Below are 15,147 nucleotides of genomic sequence, written 5' to 3'. Positions count from 1 at the left end.
TCATCAGGCTCTTCCCTTCACTGCTGTAAGATCAGCCAACCTTAGATGTATAGCCACAGTCCAGTTTTTGTTTAAAGATTTATTTATTATACATAAGTACACTGTAGCTGTCTTCAGACACACCAGAAGAGGGCATCAGATCTCATTATGGATGGTTGTGAGCCACCATGTGGTCGCTGGGATTTGAACTTCAGGACCTTCAGTCAGTGCTCTTAACCACTGAGCCATCTCTCATAGAACTAGAGAGAGTCTAGTGCTCTAGTGTGGGGCAGTGTTCTTCGACCCTCCACTTTGGTTTGTGCATCTAGTGTAGACACTGGTGGTGTCTTGGCAGTGAGCCCTTGTATGGTCACAGTAAATTCCGAGCTCCTCACTCTATGCAACATCATGGGGCTATGAGATGTCAGTGCCACTTAGGAGGTAAAGCCAGGCACAGAGATGGAAGAACATGCTCCGATTTGTAAATTCACAAGGGGGGGGGCAGTGGTTAGTGTGTCTTTCAGCTCAGTGCTTGTCATTGGTTCTGAGGTAGCAGGTCTGGGTCCTAGCCTGACGCTTGAATTTGCTTATCATAGTCAGCCATGAGGTGTCCCTTTGGGAACTTTAACTGGTTCCTTAAGGTAGGCGGGGGGACCTCACATTCCTCTCCTTTCCCTCTATTAGTGAGAAAGTTTGGTTGGTACCTAACGCCAACTAATGCTCAGAGGGAGAGTGAATATATTTTAAATCCTTTCAATTGCATGGGCAAGGATACTTATGACTGTATGGTTTGGGGCCTTAGATATGGTGGAAAGAGGCCTTGGCCTGACTAGGCTTGATGTGGAACAAACACAGTGCCCTCTGAGCCCTCAGTCCTCTCTATAGCTCTGTGACATTTCATTGAAGGGCAAATAAAGGATCAGAGACTTGAGGTGACCTCATGATAATATGACCTCAAGTCATATTGAGTTAATATGAACCTCAGACTCATCCTGGTGGACCCTGATTCATGCTCTCAACCATTTATAACCTGTTTCCACACCTAAGCTAGCAAAGGGCCATTAGATGAGTGCATGCACGTGGGATATGGTGGGAGGCTTGAGTCCTGGAGATAGTTGAGCCCACAGCTACTGTTGACTGAATTTAAGGAGGGCACTGAGACAGGAATGGGACCCAGGATAGATTGGGTGGAAATTCTGGGGGTTAGGATGACAGTGGGCAGAAAGGGTTAAGGGCCTGGAATAACAGGCATCAAAGGCAGTGGTGGGATTTGGGGGCCCCTCCCAACTTCAGTTCTATATAGCCTTGTCTGATGGCCAAGTTGTAGTCAGTGAATTACAGCTAATGTAGAAAGCAGGCCATCACCCGAAGGCCAGCCTTGCTCAAAATCAAAAATATGCATCCTGCCAGTTTCTTCTGGTTTGGATTGTTGTCTCTACAGGAATGAAACAGACATGAGTGGATCTGCTCTTGTCCTGCTGAAGAGAGTCATGGGTCATGAGGGGATGTGCCTTAAGGAGCACATGAGAGAAGCAGAGGATTGAAGTCACACAGTCCCCCTAATCCCACACAGGCAGAGCCCCTCCCCTACCAGTTCTCCTTGTTCCCGGTTCTTTTAGCTGTTCATCCTATGGCCCGGCCACATCTTTCTTGTGTCAGGGATGCTCTAGAGCTGAGGCCATGAGAGCAGAACTTTATCCCATAGGTCCCACAGAGATTTTATTGTTTTGGAGGAAAGTGGTTTTGAAGACTAAAGGAAATGCACAGTGGTGTTGTGAGCCAGGTACTGTGTGGAGGTTGGACAGGGTGAGTGGGAGCGGTGAGCCTGGGCCTGGACAGCAAGAGGAAGAGGTGGAAGCTGAGAGCGGCCTGCCTGTCAACAGTGGGAGGGAGGGGTCTTTCCAGGTGGTGGGGACGTGAGGGCAGAGTGCGTGGGAAAGAGTGTACTGCTTGGAGAGGGGCAGTCGGTCCAGAAAGGAGAGCCCTGGCACAAAACAAAACAAAACAAAACAAAACAAAACAAAACAAAGCAAAACAAAACATGGTGAACTGTGGATGGGAGCCTGGGCAGCAGTTTGCTGAATTTTATTTACTGTGTGACATCCTCATCTAGAGCTCAAGGCAATGGTTCTGCAGGCCACTCTCTGACTAGAAGAGTCTGTGGCCCAGACAGCAGACAGATTCCAGGCCTCTAGTCACTTTACAGCTCACTACCAGGTGCACGGGTTGGAGTGCTGAGAAATGGGTGCGGGGGGGCGGGGGGGGCGGGGGGGAGGGAGGTTGGGCTACGGCCATGATCCATGTACAGTGAAAACATGCAAGGGCAGCTTCCTCTGTGTGGCAATTGGGTACACAGGCCATACAGAGCCTCCCATGAGGCCCAGCAGTGCAGCACAGGCTGGGAAGGATCTTAAGAGCAAGCGGGCAGTCTGATACCCTGGAGGTTCCAGCTCTCTCCTCTCTTCTCATGTTGCTTTCCAGTTTGACCTGCAGCGGATTGTGATTTACTGTGACTCAAGACATGCAGAACTGGAGACTTGCTGTGACATCCCTTTGGGTCCGGTGAGCAGACATGCCAAGTAGGCTAGAGATGGGTATGGCATATGGGGTATGAGGTGTTCAGGGTTTGGGAATTAGTGATCATGGCCAGGGTGGCCATGGCCCCTCAGTGTCTCAGTGTGTGTGTGTGTGTGTGTGTGTGTGTGTGTGTGTGTGTATTCTGGATTCATGTTTACTTCTAACCATTTATGCAGTGTGAGCTGGGGGGTGGGGGAGTGAACCAAGTTAAACAGGGCCTAAGTCAGGGTGACCCAAAGTGATATGAACTAGCTTTGGGAAAACCTGGAAGGCAGAGATTGGAGAGTGCTATGAGAAGATTACAGTGGATTGATGCACTCAATGCTCAGAAGACAGGCAGTTACCTTGCTTTGGGATAGGCAGTAAGATGGAGCGGTCAGGATGCTAAAGGCCTCAGAATCGAGGGTTGGACCCACCAGGCCTTTGTCTGCAGGGTCTGCTCCCCTTCTACCTTATCAGCCACTTCTTAAATACCATCTCCTCCATGTTTCTCTACCAAATCCTAGTTCCAAGTTATGCTTGAAAGATGAGATTGGAATGGAATCTGCTTCCCAGGGCTCAAGGGTGAGCTCCATGATCAGTGCGTGGCAGTCCAGGCTTGGGGATGCAGTAAGAACTCCAATATTGTGCTCTTCTCTGCACTCCTATAGTATTCAGGGGCTGGGGATATAGGTACCTGGATAAGGGTGTGGAGAGAGAAGGAGAAGGAAGGAAAGAAGGGGCAACAGAAGCTGAGAGAAATAGGGAAGGTAGGAAGAGGAGGGTAAAGATAGGGAACATGTGTAAGAGGGAATAATTCCCAGGTTATCTCATTCACTCTGACTCAGAAACTGATAAGGGAAACAAACACCCTTGTCTCCATTCTATGTGGTGGACACTGAGACCAATGTGGCTAAGTGGTTCTTCCAGGTTGATGAGCTTTCCAGTGTCTAGAACTTGGCTGCTTAGCCTATCCATGGTAAGGCCTTGAGAGACCCATAGGCCTGCTGTGAGATGTGTCCTGTTGACTCATGTGTCCTTGGAAGCTTCTAGGTTTTCTTTCCCTGCCCACGTCCTTCATAGTCCCGGAGATCATGATCCTTACCAGGAGACAGTCAGATTCTGACTTCTTTGACCTTTTCCTTCCAGTGTCAGGTGACTGTGGTGACAGAGCCGCCACCTGCACCTCCACAGCTGCCCACCCCTGGGAGTGAACAGATTGGGTTCTTGAAGACCATCAACTGCTCATGCCCAGCTGGAGAAAAGGTAGTCTACCCTAAGTTCCATAGTCTGGCCTCAGTCCCCAGCCTGTAGTCTCTGAGCTGAACGCAGCAAGCAAGTTCGGTTGGCAGGACCACTCTGACAGTGAGGAAAAATGGGAGCCTCCCATCACACCTGGTCTACCAGACCAGGATGGCGCCAGGCTCGCAGTGGCTTTCAGAACTCCACCGTGTTCCTTGGAATGTCTGTTTCTTCACTTGTGTGCACAATGGGGAGATTTTCGGGCTTAGATGTAATTAATGTTTTCCTGCAGCTAACAATCTGTTACGGGGCTCTCTCTGGCTGTTACTTGGGCCATCCCCATGTTTGCTGTTTCCTTTGCTTAGCCACACTCCTGAATCTGAATACGTGTTATTATGTGTGTGAAGTGCATGTATGTGTTTATGAACAAAGGTTTGGACATCATTTGGAGTTTTAGAAAGTGCTTCATGCTTGTGAAAAATCGTACCTCGATTCCATTTAAATTCTTGGCTTGTACCCAAGGTTTTCATTTGCCTTTTCTTTATAGACCTGTGGCCTTTCACACACACACACACACACACACACACACACACACACACACACACACACACACACACTGTTATGAGGTTGGCAAGGAAAGGAGCAGAAATGTCTGGGGACAGTCTGTCTGCACTGGTACTCCCAGTGTCTTAATCTAACACACGTGGTTGTCCCCATCTGCACGGTGCCAGCACACATGTGAGGCTCTTCCCAGTACTAGCAATACCCAAACCCGAGTGAATGAGAGATAAAGGTGACTGGATCAGGGACTTTGGGGATCTAAGCAGCAATAACACATCTGGCTAAGTTCCTTTTCCTCTCCTCACCCCCACTGCCAGTTATCTTCATACTTTTCATTCCTTCTTGTTCTGTGCAGAGAGAACAAGGCTCTTGGGAAGACACAGTCACTGAGGAACTTCTAGTCAAGTGAAGTTGCCATGTCTCTGGGTCAACTTGCCAAACACCAGTTACACTCTGAACTTGCTGAACTTGGAATTTCTTTCAGACTGTCAGTGACATTAGGATGCTCCATGCCCCCCAGTTCCTAGGTTAGAGAAGAAGCAGTCAGAAAAAGGAGTTGGGATCCGCACAGTCAGGCTAGGCAGCTGCTCTTTGAGCTGCAGACTCGGGCTCACGCTGCCTCAGCCTGTACACAAATCCGTTCCACATGCCTGTGAAGCTTCAAGCAACCGTCTAAATACACAGCATCCTGAGTCCCGCCTTCAGTTAGAGCTTCTGTGGGAAAGGATGTGGGGAGGTTTTGCTCTCCCACTACTGTATACAGATAGAAGATGCAACCAACCCCACCCTCCCCAGTCAAATGCTTCCTCCTGGATCCTGGTGGGTCCCATGTGGTCACTGCTTCTCATCCCAAGAGGCATCTCCTGTTTGCCATTCTTCTTCCCATAGTCTACCTCACCAGTGCCTGGATCTCCACTGTTTTCCTTGGCCTGGTTTAAGGATCCCTGTACATTGCTTCCATTCCTGAGTGACCCATGACACACCCATAGTTGTTCTAATCTCATGTCGCAGTCTCCTTCTCAGCTCCCACATCAGATAAAAACTGCTGGTTTCTTGCACAGGCCTTTATTTCTCTCACCTTTGGCCATTTGGAGATATAGTACTTTCTGTATGAAACATGTTTCCCTTTCCTTGAGCAGCTTTCCCCAGCTGGCACCTGCTCTCTGTCTAAAGCACGAGCAGTGAGCGATTCTTTGCTGAGCACGATGTTGTCTATGATTACCCTCCGTGCTTTCTTTCTTCCCTTACCATTCTCCCCCTCCCCATTCAATAACTATCCAGAACCTTCTTTTCTAAGATAGGTTCATTTTATTCCCCAAAGGCTTTGATATACAACCATGGTCATACTGGACTGATAACATTTCTTTGGTTTTTCTTTTATATGGTCCTAAGATCCAGAGATTGAATATCACCTATGTCTTGGCAACTACTGCACTATTGTATAATGGTTGAATTGATGGATAAATAGTCTGGAAAGATGGATGGCTAGTAAGATTGGCAGATGGGGGTGATGAACAAAGTCACACATCCTCATATCCCCTTCACAGAACGAGGCTCCACTGTTTCAGCTTTTCAGTTGTTGCGGTCTCAGCATCTTATTCTGGGTGCTATCACCCAATAACCTATTCACACCATCAGTTCTAGTTTCTTGCCATGGACAATAAACACCTGCTAGGTCTTTCATTCTATGTTTCACACTGAAATTTTAAAGACTAGCAGAATATGGCCTTTTCAAGTCTTGGTCTCCTGTCTGGTTAGAGAGAGAGAATCCTGAGACTTGGGTCTCACCCTAGGGAGCTAACCATCTTCCTACAAACAGGTGAACAAGACCTACTCACTCCACTTGGGAAATAGACCATGTGGAGCAGCTTCCTGCCCACCTGTGAAGATTGTGTGGTTCCTGCCTCCTGCATCTGTGTGTCTGTCGGAACTCACCATGAGGCTCAGGATGTTACAGTCCTCTTGATAGGGCAGAGCTCTGACTATGGGTACTTTGTTTCTAGCTTTTCAGTGAGGTCAGCTATCTTTTTGTGTTCCCGTTTACAAGTCTGTAATCAGTCATGGTGAAGGGTGTGAGCAATGTCCATTCTGATAGACACTGAAGGAGGTCCTAAGAACACAGAAGTGTTTATACTCATTAGCACATGCTGAGGACGCTTGTGATTGCTCTGAAGAAAATGGGACTCTATGAATATAGTTATGCTGATCATTCATTATTGTCACTTTGGAAGAGGGATCCTCAATTGAGGAACTCCCTATGTTAGATTGGCCATTGGGCATGTAATGGGGCAATGCCTTGATTGATATGACTGATGTTGATTGATAATTATCAATTATCAATCAATATGGCAGGGAAGCTAAAGAGCTGGAGAGATGACTTAATGGTTAAGACCACTGGCTACTCTTCCAGAGGTCCAGGGTATGATTCTCAGCATACTTATGGTGGATCACAACCATCTGTACCTCCAGTCTCAGGGTGGGTGGCACCTTCTTCTGGCTTCTGTTAGTACCACATACACATGTGGTACACAGACACACCTGAGGACAAAACACTAATGTAAAATAAAACAAACAAAGCAAGCTGAGTAAGTCGGGGGTGGGGGAGGCAAACAATATACATCCCTTCATGGTCTCTGCTTCAGTTACTGCCTTCAGGCTTGAGTTCTTACTATGACTCTCTGCACTGAAGGACTGTGACCTGGAAGTGTAAGGTGAAATAAGCAGTTTTCTTTCAGGTTTCTTTTTGTCATGGTGTTTATGTGTTTATCATAGCAACAGAAAAGCCAACTAGAACAAGAGCGAGAGTATTGCTTTTAGTGCTGGGATCAGATGAGAATGGCCTAGTGTTGAATTGTTCTCATTACTCATAAGAATCATTTGTTTGCTCTCAGTTTGGCAGTAGTACAGGTGGCCACAGCATGTAAACACACAAGATCTTTCACATATTTTAAAATTTGAATGCAGCTTATGTCTAGAAATTGCTTTGGATATGTCACACTTCATATTTTAGTTCTGTATTAGTTAGGGTTTTACTGCTATGAACAGACACTATGACTAAGGCAATTCTTATAAGTATAACATTTAATTGGGGCTGGCTTATAGGTTCAGAGGTCCAGTCCATTATCATCAAAGTGGGAGCATGGCAGCATCCTGGTAGGCATAGTGCAGGAGGAGCTGAGAGTTCTATATCTTGTTCTGAAAGCAAACAGGAGAATGTCTTCCAGGGAGCTAGGATTAGGGTCTTAAAGCCCACACCCACAACAACAAACTTCCTTCAGCAAGGCCAAACCTGCTTCAACAAGGTCACACTTCCTAATAAGCTGAGCATATTTAAGATATCAGAAATACAGTGGTAACAGGTATCATAACTTTCTTTGTAACTTAAGTTATACATCCAGATAAAATAACAGCCCCTAAAATTACTTTGCTTTTATTCATTTAAGTTGTTCATTGATAAATTATATCATTTATTTATAAGGTGAAAACTGATGCTCTAATTGCCTCTTCTTTGTGGAATGGTGAATCAAGATAAAGAACACACCAGTCTCCTCAAATATCTATAGTTTAGTTCCATCTAAATTAAACTTGGTCCCTCTGTTCTGGGCCCTCTCCATTTCCTTACTTCACAGATTCACAGCCTAGAACCTCTGTTCTATTCTCCAATGTGTTTGTGTGTGTGTGTGTTTGCGCGTGTGTGCACTCATGTAATGCACGCATGTATGTGTGTGTGGCGGGGGGGACTCTTTAGCACCCACTAGTGAATGAGAATATGGAATATTTCCCTTCCCTGTTTCTGGTTGTGTTTATATCTTTAGTCACCCAGTGGCTGCACCGAGGGGGGATCATGGTGAAAGTTATCTCTGCAGATTTGCATTTGGAGAGCAGGACTCTCAGCAGATGTCAGCAATTTTCTGCTCACTCTCTGACCAACCTGACTTAGCGTAAGACTAGTTTTAGAGACCATGGAGTGGTAAGTAACTTATATGAAAGATGGGAAGGATTAATTTATGGGCTCTTATTGTTTCTTCTTGCCTTTCTTCCTGCAGGGTGAGAGGGGCTTTGATGGCCCTGTGGGACTCCCTGGTCAGAAGGTCAGTACCTGCCTGGTATAGTGTCCTTTTCTTTAGCCTCCATAGAATCATGGCAGGGGTGTGTTAGGTCACTGTCCAACCTGCCTTGTAGTTGCCTTGGGGATGGTTATGATGCTGCAATAAGAACAAATAACATGAGGTTCAAGCTGCGAGGCTCTGACCTGCCCAGAGCTGCACTTCTCAGCCTGAAAATGTGTAGAAAGGAGGGCAGGATTGCCCAGGCCTGGACCTACAACTCATATGCTCCAACAGGCCCATCTCTCCAAAGTCAGTTAATTCTGCATCAATCCTTGCAAGCTTATTGTCTCCAGAAGCATTTAGGATACAGGATGTAGGACTTATTAAAATTGTGTACCTTGTATTGAATTCTTATGCCCAAATTTTCTTGGTTGCAAGCAGCCTCTCATTCTCCAGCAGGCTATCTTCTCCATCACTGTTTTGGTCTTGGGATACTGATGGGTGGGAGGTCACTGCATGGGAGACTTCTTTGCTTTTGCACAGCTAACACCTTGTCTGGGGCTGAGTATTATGGCAGAGACATGGAGATAGCTAAGCCTCTTTGCTCCTCCTGTTCTTGCATTCTCTATCTATGTGTAGAGTATTCTCTATATATGTGCTCATCATATCTGAATATTATACTCTTCTTCTCTCCATACCATCCCCACTTCCCGCCCTACCTTGGCCTCTCTGTCTCTCCTTCTTACTGCTTCCTGTCTTTCTTGGTTTTGAATTTATGGGCCATGATATTAGTACACACATTCTTTACAGCATGTGGACTCCAGGATAAAGCATTGTTGGTAGCATTCATACAAAGGTCTGGCAGGGCCTGTGATTTGTGAATACATTCGAGGACCATGAGGGAATTTGACTTCGTTGTTTCTTTCCCTTCCAAGGTAGGGCAGGTGACCTCATGACACAGTCACCCAGGATGACTTCAGGATATCTTCAGTTCTCCTAGGGAACTGGGGCAAGGTTGGCTGTGAGTGGCCTGTAATGACAGAAGTCTAGGATAGCTTTGGGGAGGGTCTAACCTAATGCTCCTTTTGCTTTTAACCCTCTAGGGAGATGCAGGACCCATTGGACTGATGGGTGCTCCTGGACCCAAGGGAGAGAAAGGAGACTCTGTAAGTTAGAGGCTGTTTTTCTATATCAATGGGCCACACGGCTGGTGTAGAAGGCCCAGGGCTTGCACTCGCATCCCAGTGTGGTCACACTGATCAGCAAGTGTGGACTGACAGCCTGGCGAATGAAGACACTGAGTGCATCTGAGCCATGGGATGAAGCCCTCTCCTCTCCACCTGCTGGACATGGCCATAGCACTCTTTGCCTTGCCTCTCATTCTATCCCCAGAGTTCTGTCCTTCCAAAGCCATACCCTTGTGATGCCCAAAACTGGCCATTTAGTAGTGTCCCCTACACTTTGAACATCTTACATGCTTATTCTAATGGATATAAATCTACTTATGTCAATAAGAGCATTATTAACAAGTGTATTAAATAGATCAACTAAAAAGCAGATTTTTCAGGCAGGATGTAAAATGTCTGATTACCATCTTGTCTAGAGGAAATATACTTTACATTCAAGAATGCAAACAGGGAACTGGGAGTGTGGCTCAGTCGTAGAGCGCTTGCCTAGCAGACACAAGGCCCTGAGTTCTATCCCCAACAAGAGTGTATGCATGTGCACTCAAACTCTCTCTCTCTGTCTCTGTCTCTGTCTCTGTCTCTGTCTCTCTCTCTCTCTCTCTCTCTCTCTCTGTCTCTCTCTGTCTCTCTCTCTCACACACACACACACAAATACACATACACATAATGAACATACACAAGAAGGAGGGGGAATTGAAAATAATCAATTTTTAATTTAGAAAACAGAACATTGGTATGAACATACCATTAGCAGACAAAATGGACTTTAGGACAGAACAGTTTATAAAAGGAGGTAGTTTGGGATAGTCAGTTCTTTAAAGTTTCTTTAAGATATGTTACAATAAACATAAGCAAATGGCAGCAGAGCCTCAAGAGGCATAACATACAATTGTAGTGTGCAAAGGAGAACTAGACAGCTTTACAGCAGTGGCTGCAATCTTGCATACTTCACTCCCAATGAAAGCCAGAGCAACCCACCATGCAGTGCACTGGGAGAACAGTGCTACTGGGGAATTGTGCAGCCTCTGAAAGAAGCTAAAAAACAGAGTTACCATGTCATATAGGTATTCAGTCCCTCTCAAAAGAAACAGTGCATTCTCACAGAAAGATTTTAGCACACACTTTCAGAGTGCTATTACTTCAATAATAAAATGTAAACAACCCAGTGGCCACATATAAGGGATGAGTAAATGACGTGTGCTGGGTCTCTAAATTCCTATATTGCTCTGCAACAAGGGAAGTTGTGCTATGGGGTACAATGTGGGTGAATCTTAGAAGACTTTGCTGAGCAAGGGAAGGTGGTCATTAAGGGGGCATTATTTCAAATGTTTACAATGGAAAACTGGTTAGTGTTTGTCTGAGGCTGGGAATAGGAAATGGGAATAGCTTCCAGTAGGCGGGGCTCCTTTTGGAAAAGGTGAAAATGCTCTGAAATTGATTGTGATTAGTGTTGTATAACTCTGTAAGTAATTGAAATTTATTTAAGCAGATGCTTTAAATAGGCGAATCATATGGTATGCAAATTATATCCTGATAAGGCTGTTATGAAAACAACAGATAGTATCTAGAATGTTAAGTTATTAGGAAATTAATTGAGAAGACACTCATGTGAATCCACAGTGAGTAACAGCCCATCTTTTTCAGAGGTGGAAGGCATAGTTAATGAGCTAGTATGTATTTGCCTGAACCTTCTGGTGATGCCACACTACAGAGATGTTCCTCACTAACCTTACTGTGTGTTCTGCTTTCCTTCTCTAGGGGAGAGGACCATTCATCCCTGGGGGAAAGGGTGAGAAGGTGAGCCTCCTTTTATTGCTTTTCTCCAAGGCTCAGGGGTGGATTTGTGAGAAGTATTTGCAGCAACATTACCCTTTCATAGATTGAATGGGGAAAAGAAGCCCCTTGTCTACAGACCTGCTTTCTGTGTGTCCCCTGAGTTGGGTGGGAAAAGCAAATACAGACACAGCAGGATTGGAGAGCAGGCTGAGTCAGGAAATGGTGGTTGTGAGATGTGAGGAACAGGGACTGAATGTCCTGGGGTTCCATTATACAGTCTACTAGAAAATAGGCCACTCTAGCAGTTCTTGAGAAATATAGTGGCTTGGTCAGGACAACCCAGTAGAGAGTAGAACAGGAGGAGGGCTTGCTTTATATAAAGCTGGCTTACAGTGCTCAGGGCAGAGAATAACTCCTGGTACTCGGCTGAATGGGGACAGAGCCAGATAAACTACTTGAGGACCACCCGATAGGACATCAGATTTCAAAACATATTTAGGATTCATGTACTGTGGTAGAGAATGAATGAAAAGACTCTGTGTGGTCAGGAGGCTGAGGATGCCCAGATAGCAAGAACAGAGATGGGAGAGGGGACTGCCCAGAGAAATCTGAAAATAAGTCAAGGGATGACTTAAAGGGAATAATGCTGAGGGTACGGTTGATGTGTTATGATTGGTCAGAGAGAGGACTGGAGGAGAGTGTGTGCTCCTGACCCAGAGTAATACATTGTGTGTGTGTGTGTGTGTGTGTGTGTGCATGTTATGGTAATACATGTGGGAAAGAGTTATTACATTGTAATCAACTGTACAAAATGACTATCCATAAGTAATATTGAAGATATAACATTCAGATATTGCTGATAGTGTTTGGAGCCAGTTAGACTCAGTACGTTCATCCCTTGTAAAACTCAGTTAAGACTTCTGTAATGTACACTGTTCCTATCCCCCAGTGATGCTTTCTGTGCTGTTGAATAAGTACAGAACAAACACCTTTGTTAGGGACACACAGACATAGCTTTGTTAGACTGTGGTCAGACAGGCATAGATTCAGATTAATACAATAATCAGGAGATGGTAGAATACACAGGGAGAGAGAAGTAGAGGAATTGAGTATGAGCTCACTCTTAGTTAAATTACTCCATGGGAAGGTGCTTTTCTTTCCCTTACTGTAGCACTGCCACATCACTGCTGACTTTGAGATTGTTACTAATGTGTTCAAAATGATGCACTTGCCCTTGAGAGGCATCCTTGAGACTTCACAGCGTGCATGTGTGTCACTGAAGTCATTGGAGATCTGGCTCTTATGGGGGCAGATTCTATGTTGCTATGCTCTCCGATGGGCTATATAATCCCCTGGTGTATGGATAGTTATGTCATACAGGACCTTATCTATGAGAATGTGAAGAGATGTTCAGGGAGAGCCCATCTGTACTTTTCTTTCCACATTTATTCTAAGAAGCATTAAGAAATGCATGCTTATATACCCAAACAGACTTTATTAGTGAGACTTAAAACATGTGAATAATGTATATATGCAGCTAGAAACAAATGATGATGTAGGGAACACAGTGTGAAAATTACACATAAATAATGCAGTTGAACCCCACGGTGCAAAATCATGATTAGGAAAACAATGAATGGCCAGAAATAGAGTATTTTGCAACTTTCCAAAACTTTGTAAAATCTATGCAACCTAGGTTGTGAAAGGGAAAGAGAAATTAGTGCAGTACCTGCCTCTAAGTCTCAAGGGAAGTGGGAAGAGGTGAGGATAAGTGTCTGGGGAAAAGGAAATGTCACAAAGCAAGCTTGGACATGCAGGCAAGTAATCAGTGCTACTTGGAAAGTTAAGTTGGGAGGATGGCAGGTTCAAAGCCAGCCTGATCAACCTAGGCAGAACTGTTCAACACACACACACACACACACACACACACACACACACACACACACACACACCAAGGCAGTAACTATGATCACTGTGTAACAAATGGGACAGCCAGTATCTAAAGGGACATTCTCACTTGACCTTGCTGTGACTAGAAGAGACCATGCTAGTGACATATAGGTCTATGTTCATGCTGTCACTTCTTTGATCCCATCATGGCACCCCACTGCACTGTAAAAGAATGGGTCTTTTTGGCCTACTGCAGTCACCCGTAGGGTATTGTCAAAGCAGGTTCTCTTTGAAGCTGCAAACTGAGAAGAGTTCATGGAAGAAAAGTTGTAAAGTTGGGTAAAATGAAGACGGAGCCCTGCTGTGTGTAGATGCCTTTTATATGATGGTTCCCCACTGTAGAGCGTTTGGACAGAAAGATAAAATGGCATTTGTGTTTGCATATATGAAGCTTTGAAGGTACAATAAATAGTGTCATCTTCTTCTTGCTCTATTCTTAGTTGGCTTGATTGGTATGCCAAGCTCCTTGTGTGTGCTTGTATGTGAAAGTGCACTATATGATTGTTGAGTTGGACAACTATGGCCAAGTTTCTCCTACTTTTTACAAAAATTAAAAAGGCCTAGGAGAAAATTTGTTTGTTTGTTTGTTTATATGCCTTCACCTAGCCTTCTTGCATGCTGAGGGCAAATATGGAAAGAATAAACCAAGGAACTTTAGGAACTGTCTGTGGTACTGAAGGGCACCTTGGGAGTCGTTTGAGTTCAAGAATCTCAGAACCCAGGGCTGAAAGGGAACAGAGAACGTAGTCAATTTCTCTTTTCCCTTCATGTGACACTTAGGTGCTTGCAAAGTCATAAGACTAAGGGCTTCAAACCAGAGGTTGAGAGTCTACATGGGAAAGGTAACTGTTGAATTACTAGAGTGCTCAGTCACCCTAAGTGGGAGGACCCTAGGCACAGACTTATGAGATCCAGACCTTAGCTCAGTTACTTAGCAGCTGCATGACAAGGGACCATGACTTCATCTCTCTAATCCTGGCTTTTCTCCTCTGTGGCTTGGCAAATACAGTAATACTAGAACCAGATGGGTTTTTGCAAGGATTAAATGAACTAATGAAAATAAATGACTTATATTTGTGAAAAGAGCTTATGGGCATTACATATAATTACTCTTACACCAGCAGTGTTCCATTTTTAATACCAAATGACATCTTTTACACCCTTGCCGCTAATTAGTTCTTTATCCTAGGAGGTTGGCAGCTGCAAAATATCAGAACTCTCCTGTGTCCCTCCTGCTAGGAGGAGGAGTTCTGCAGCATATAAGACCCCAGAAATCTGAGAGCATGTACGCTGAAAGGATCTCATAGGTGCCAGTCCTTTCTTCAGTATATCTAAAATAATTCACATGACATCTAAGAGTAATAGCAGAATCAACAGTTTATAAGCCCTTACTTCCTCCCAGGATTCATGCATTTAGCACACCATTTAGCTTAACTTTTGAGCTGGACATTCTTGTTCTTATTTTGCAGTGAGTCTTGGAACTGTTGAATTTACCAGTGTATGTGATCGAGGCTGAGTGTAAGACCATGTTGTCTGACTGCATAGTCTGCATTTGTCTGTGCCTGAGCCAGCAAAGAACGACCTTGGAGATGTATTAAACCAACTAGTTAGATCCTAAAGTATCTTGTTCATTCAGACTGTTGTGGGTGAGAGAATTTGCTTAATCAGGTTCCAGGCTGTACTGCTAGAACTGGTCCAGGATCCTCTCACTTTGAGGGCCTCTGTCTAGAATGTTCCTAATACTTTTCTCAGAGGGTCTGCTTGGCATGCTTGCTGCCAGTTAGATGAAGTATCACACTGGCATAGTCCCTCTAGCTGGGGGCCATTTTGAAATGAGCCACGGCAGT

The 15,147-nt window shown here is 45.0% G+C and overlaps 1 protein-coding gene across 1 annotated transcript in view; it reads left to right on the top strand.

Moving 5' to 3' along the window:
* The window catches only part of Col22a1 (collagen type XXII alpha 1 chain), a 214,831-nt gene that overhangs the window by 37,432 nt on the left and 162,252 nt on the right, over window positions 1-15,147 (top strand). Inside the window, exons 7-11 of the mRNA XM_052160898.1 lie at window positions 2,461-2,541; window positions 3,685-3,801; window positions 8,385-8,429; window positions 9,491-9,553; window positions 11,333-11,371. Of these exons, the coding sequence (XP_052016858.1) occupies window positions 2,461-2,541; window positions 3,685-3,801; window positions 8,385-8,429; window positions 9,491-9,553; window positions 11,333-11,371 (345 nt within the window). The remainder of the gene's footprint in view (window positions 1-2,460; window positions 2,542-3,684; window positions 3,802-8,384; window positions 8,430-9,490; window positions 9,554-11,332; window positions 11,372-15,147) is intronic.

The sequence above is a fragment of the Apodemus sylvaticus genome, chromosome 17 (assembly GCF_947179515.1).
Source record: "Apodemus sylvaticus chromosome 17, mApoSyl1.1, whole genome shotgun sequence".
In the NCBI taxonomy this organism is placed as follows: domain Eukaryota; kingdom Metazoa; phylum Chordata; class Mammalia; order Rodentia; family Muridae; genus Apodemus; species Apodemus sylvaticus.
This window is presented reverse-complemented; position numbering and strand designations above follow the sequence as displayed.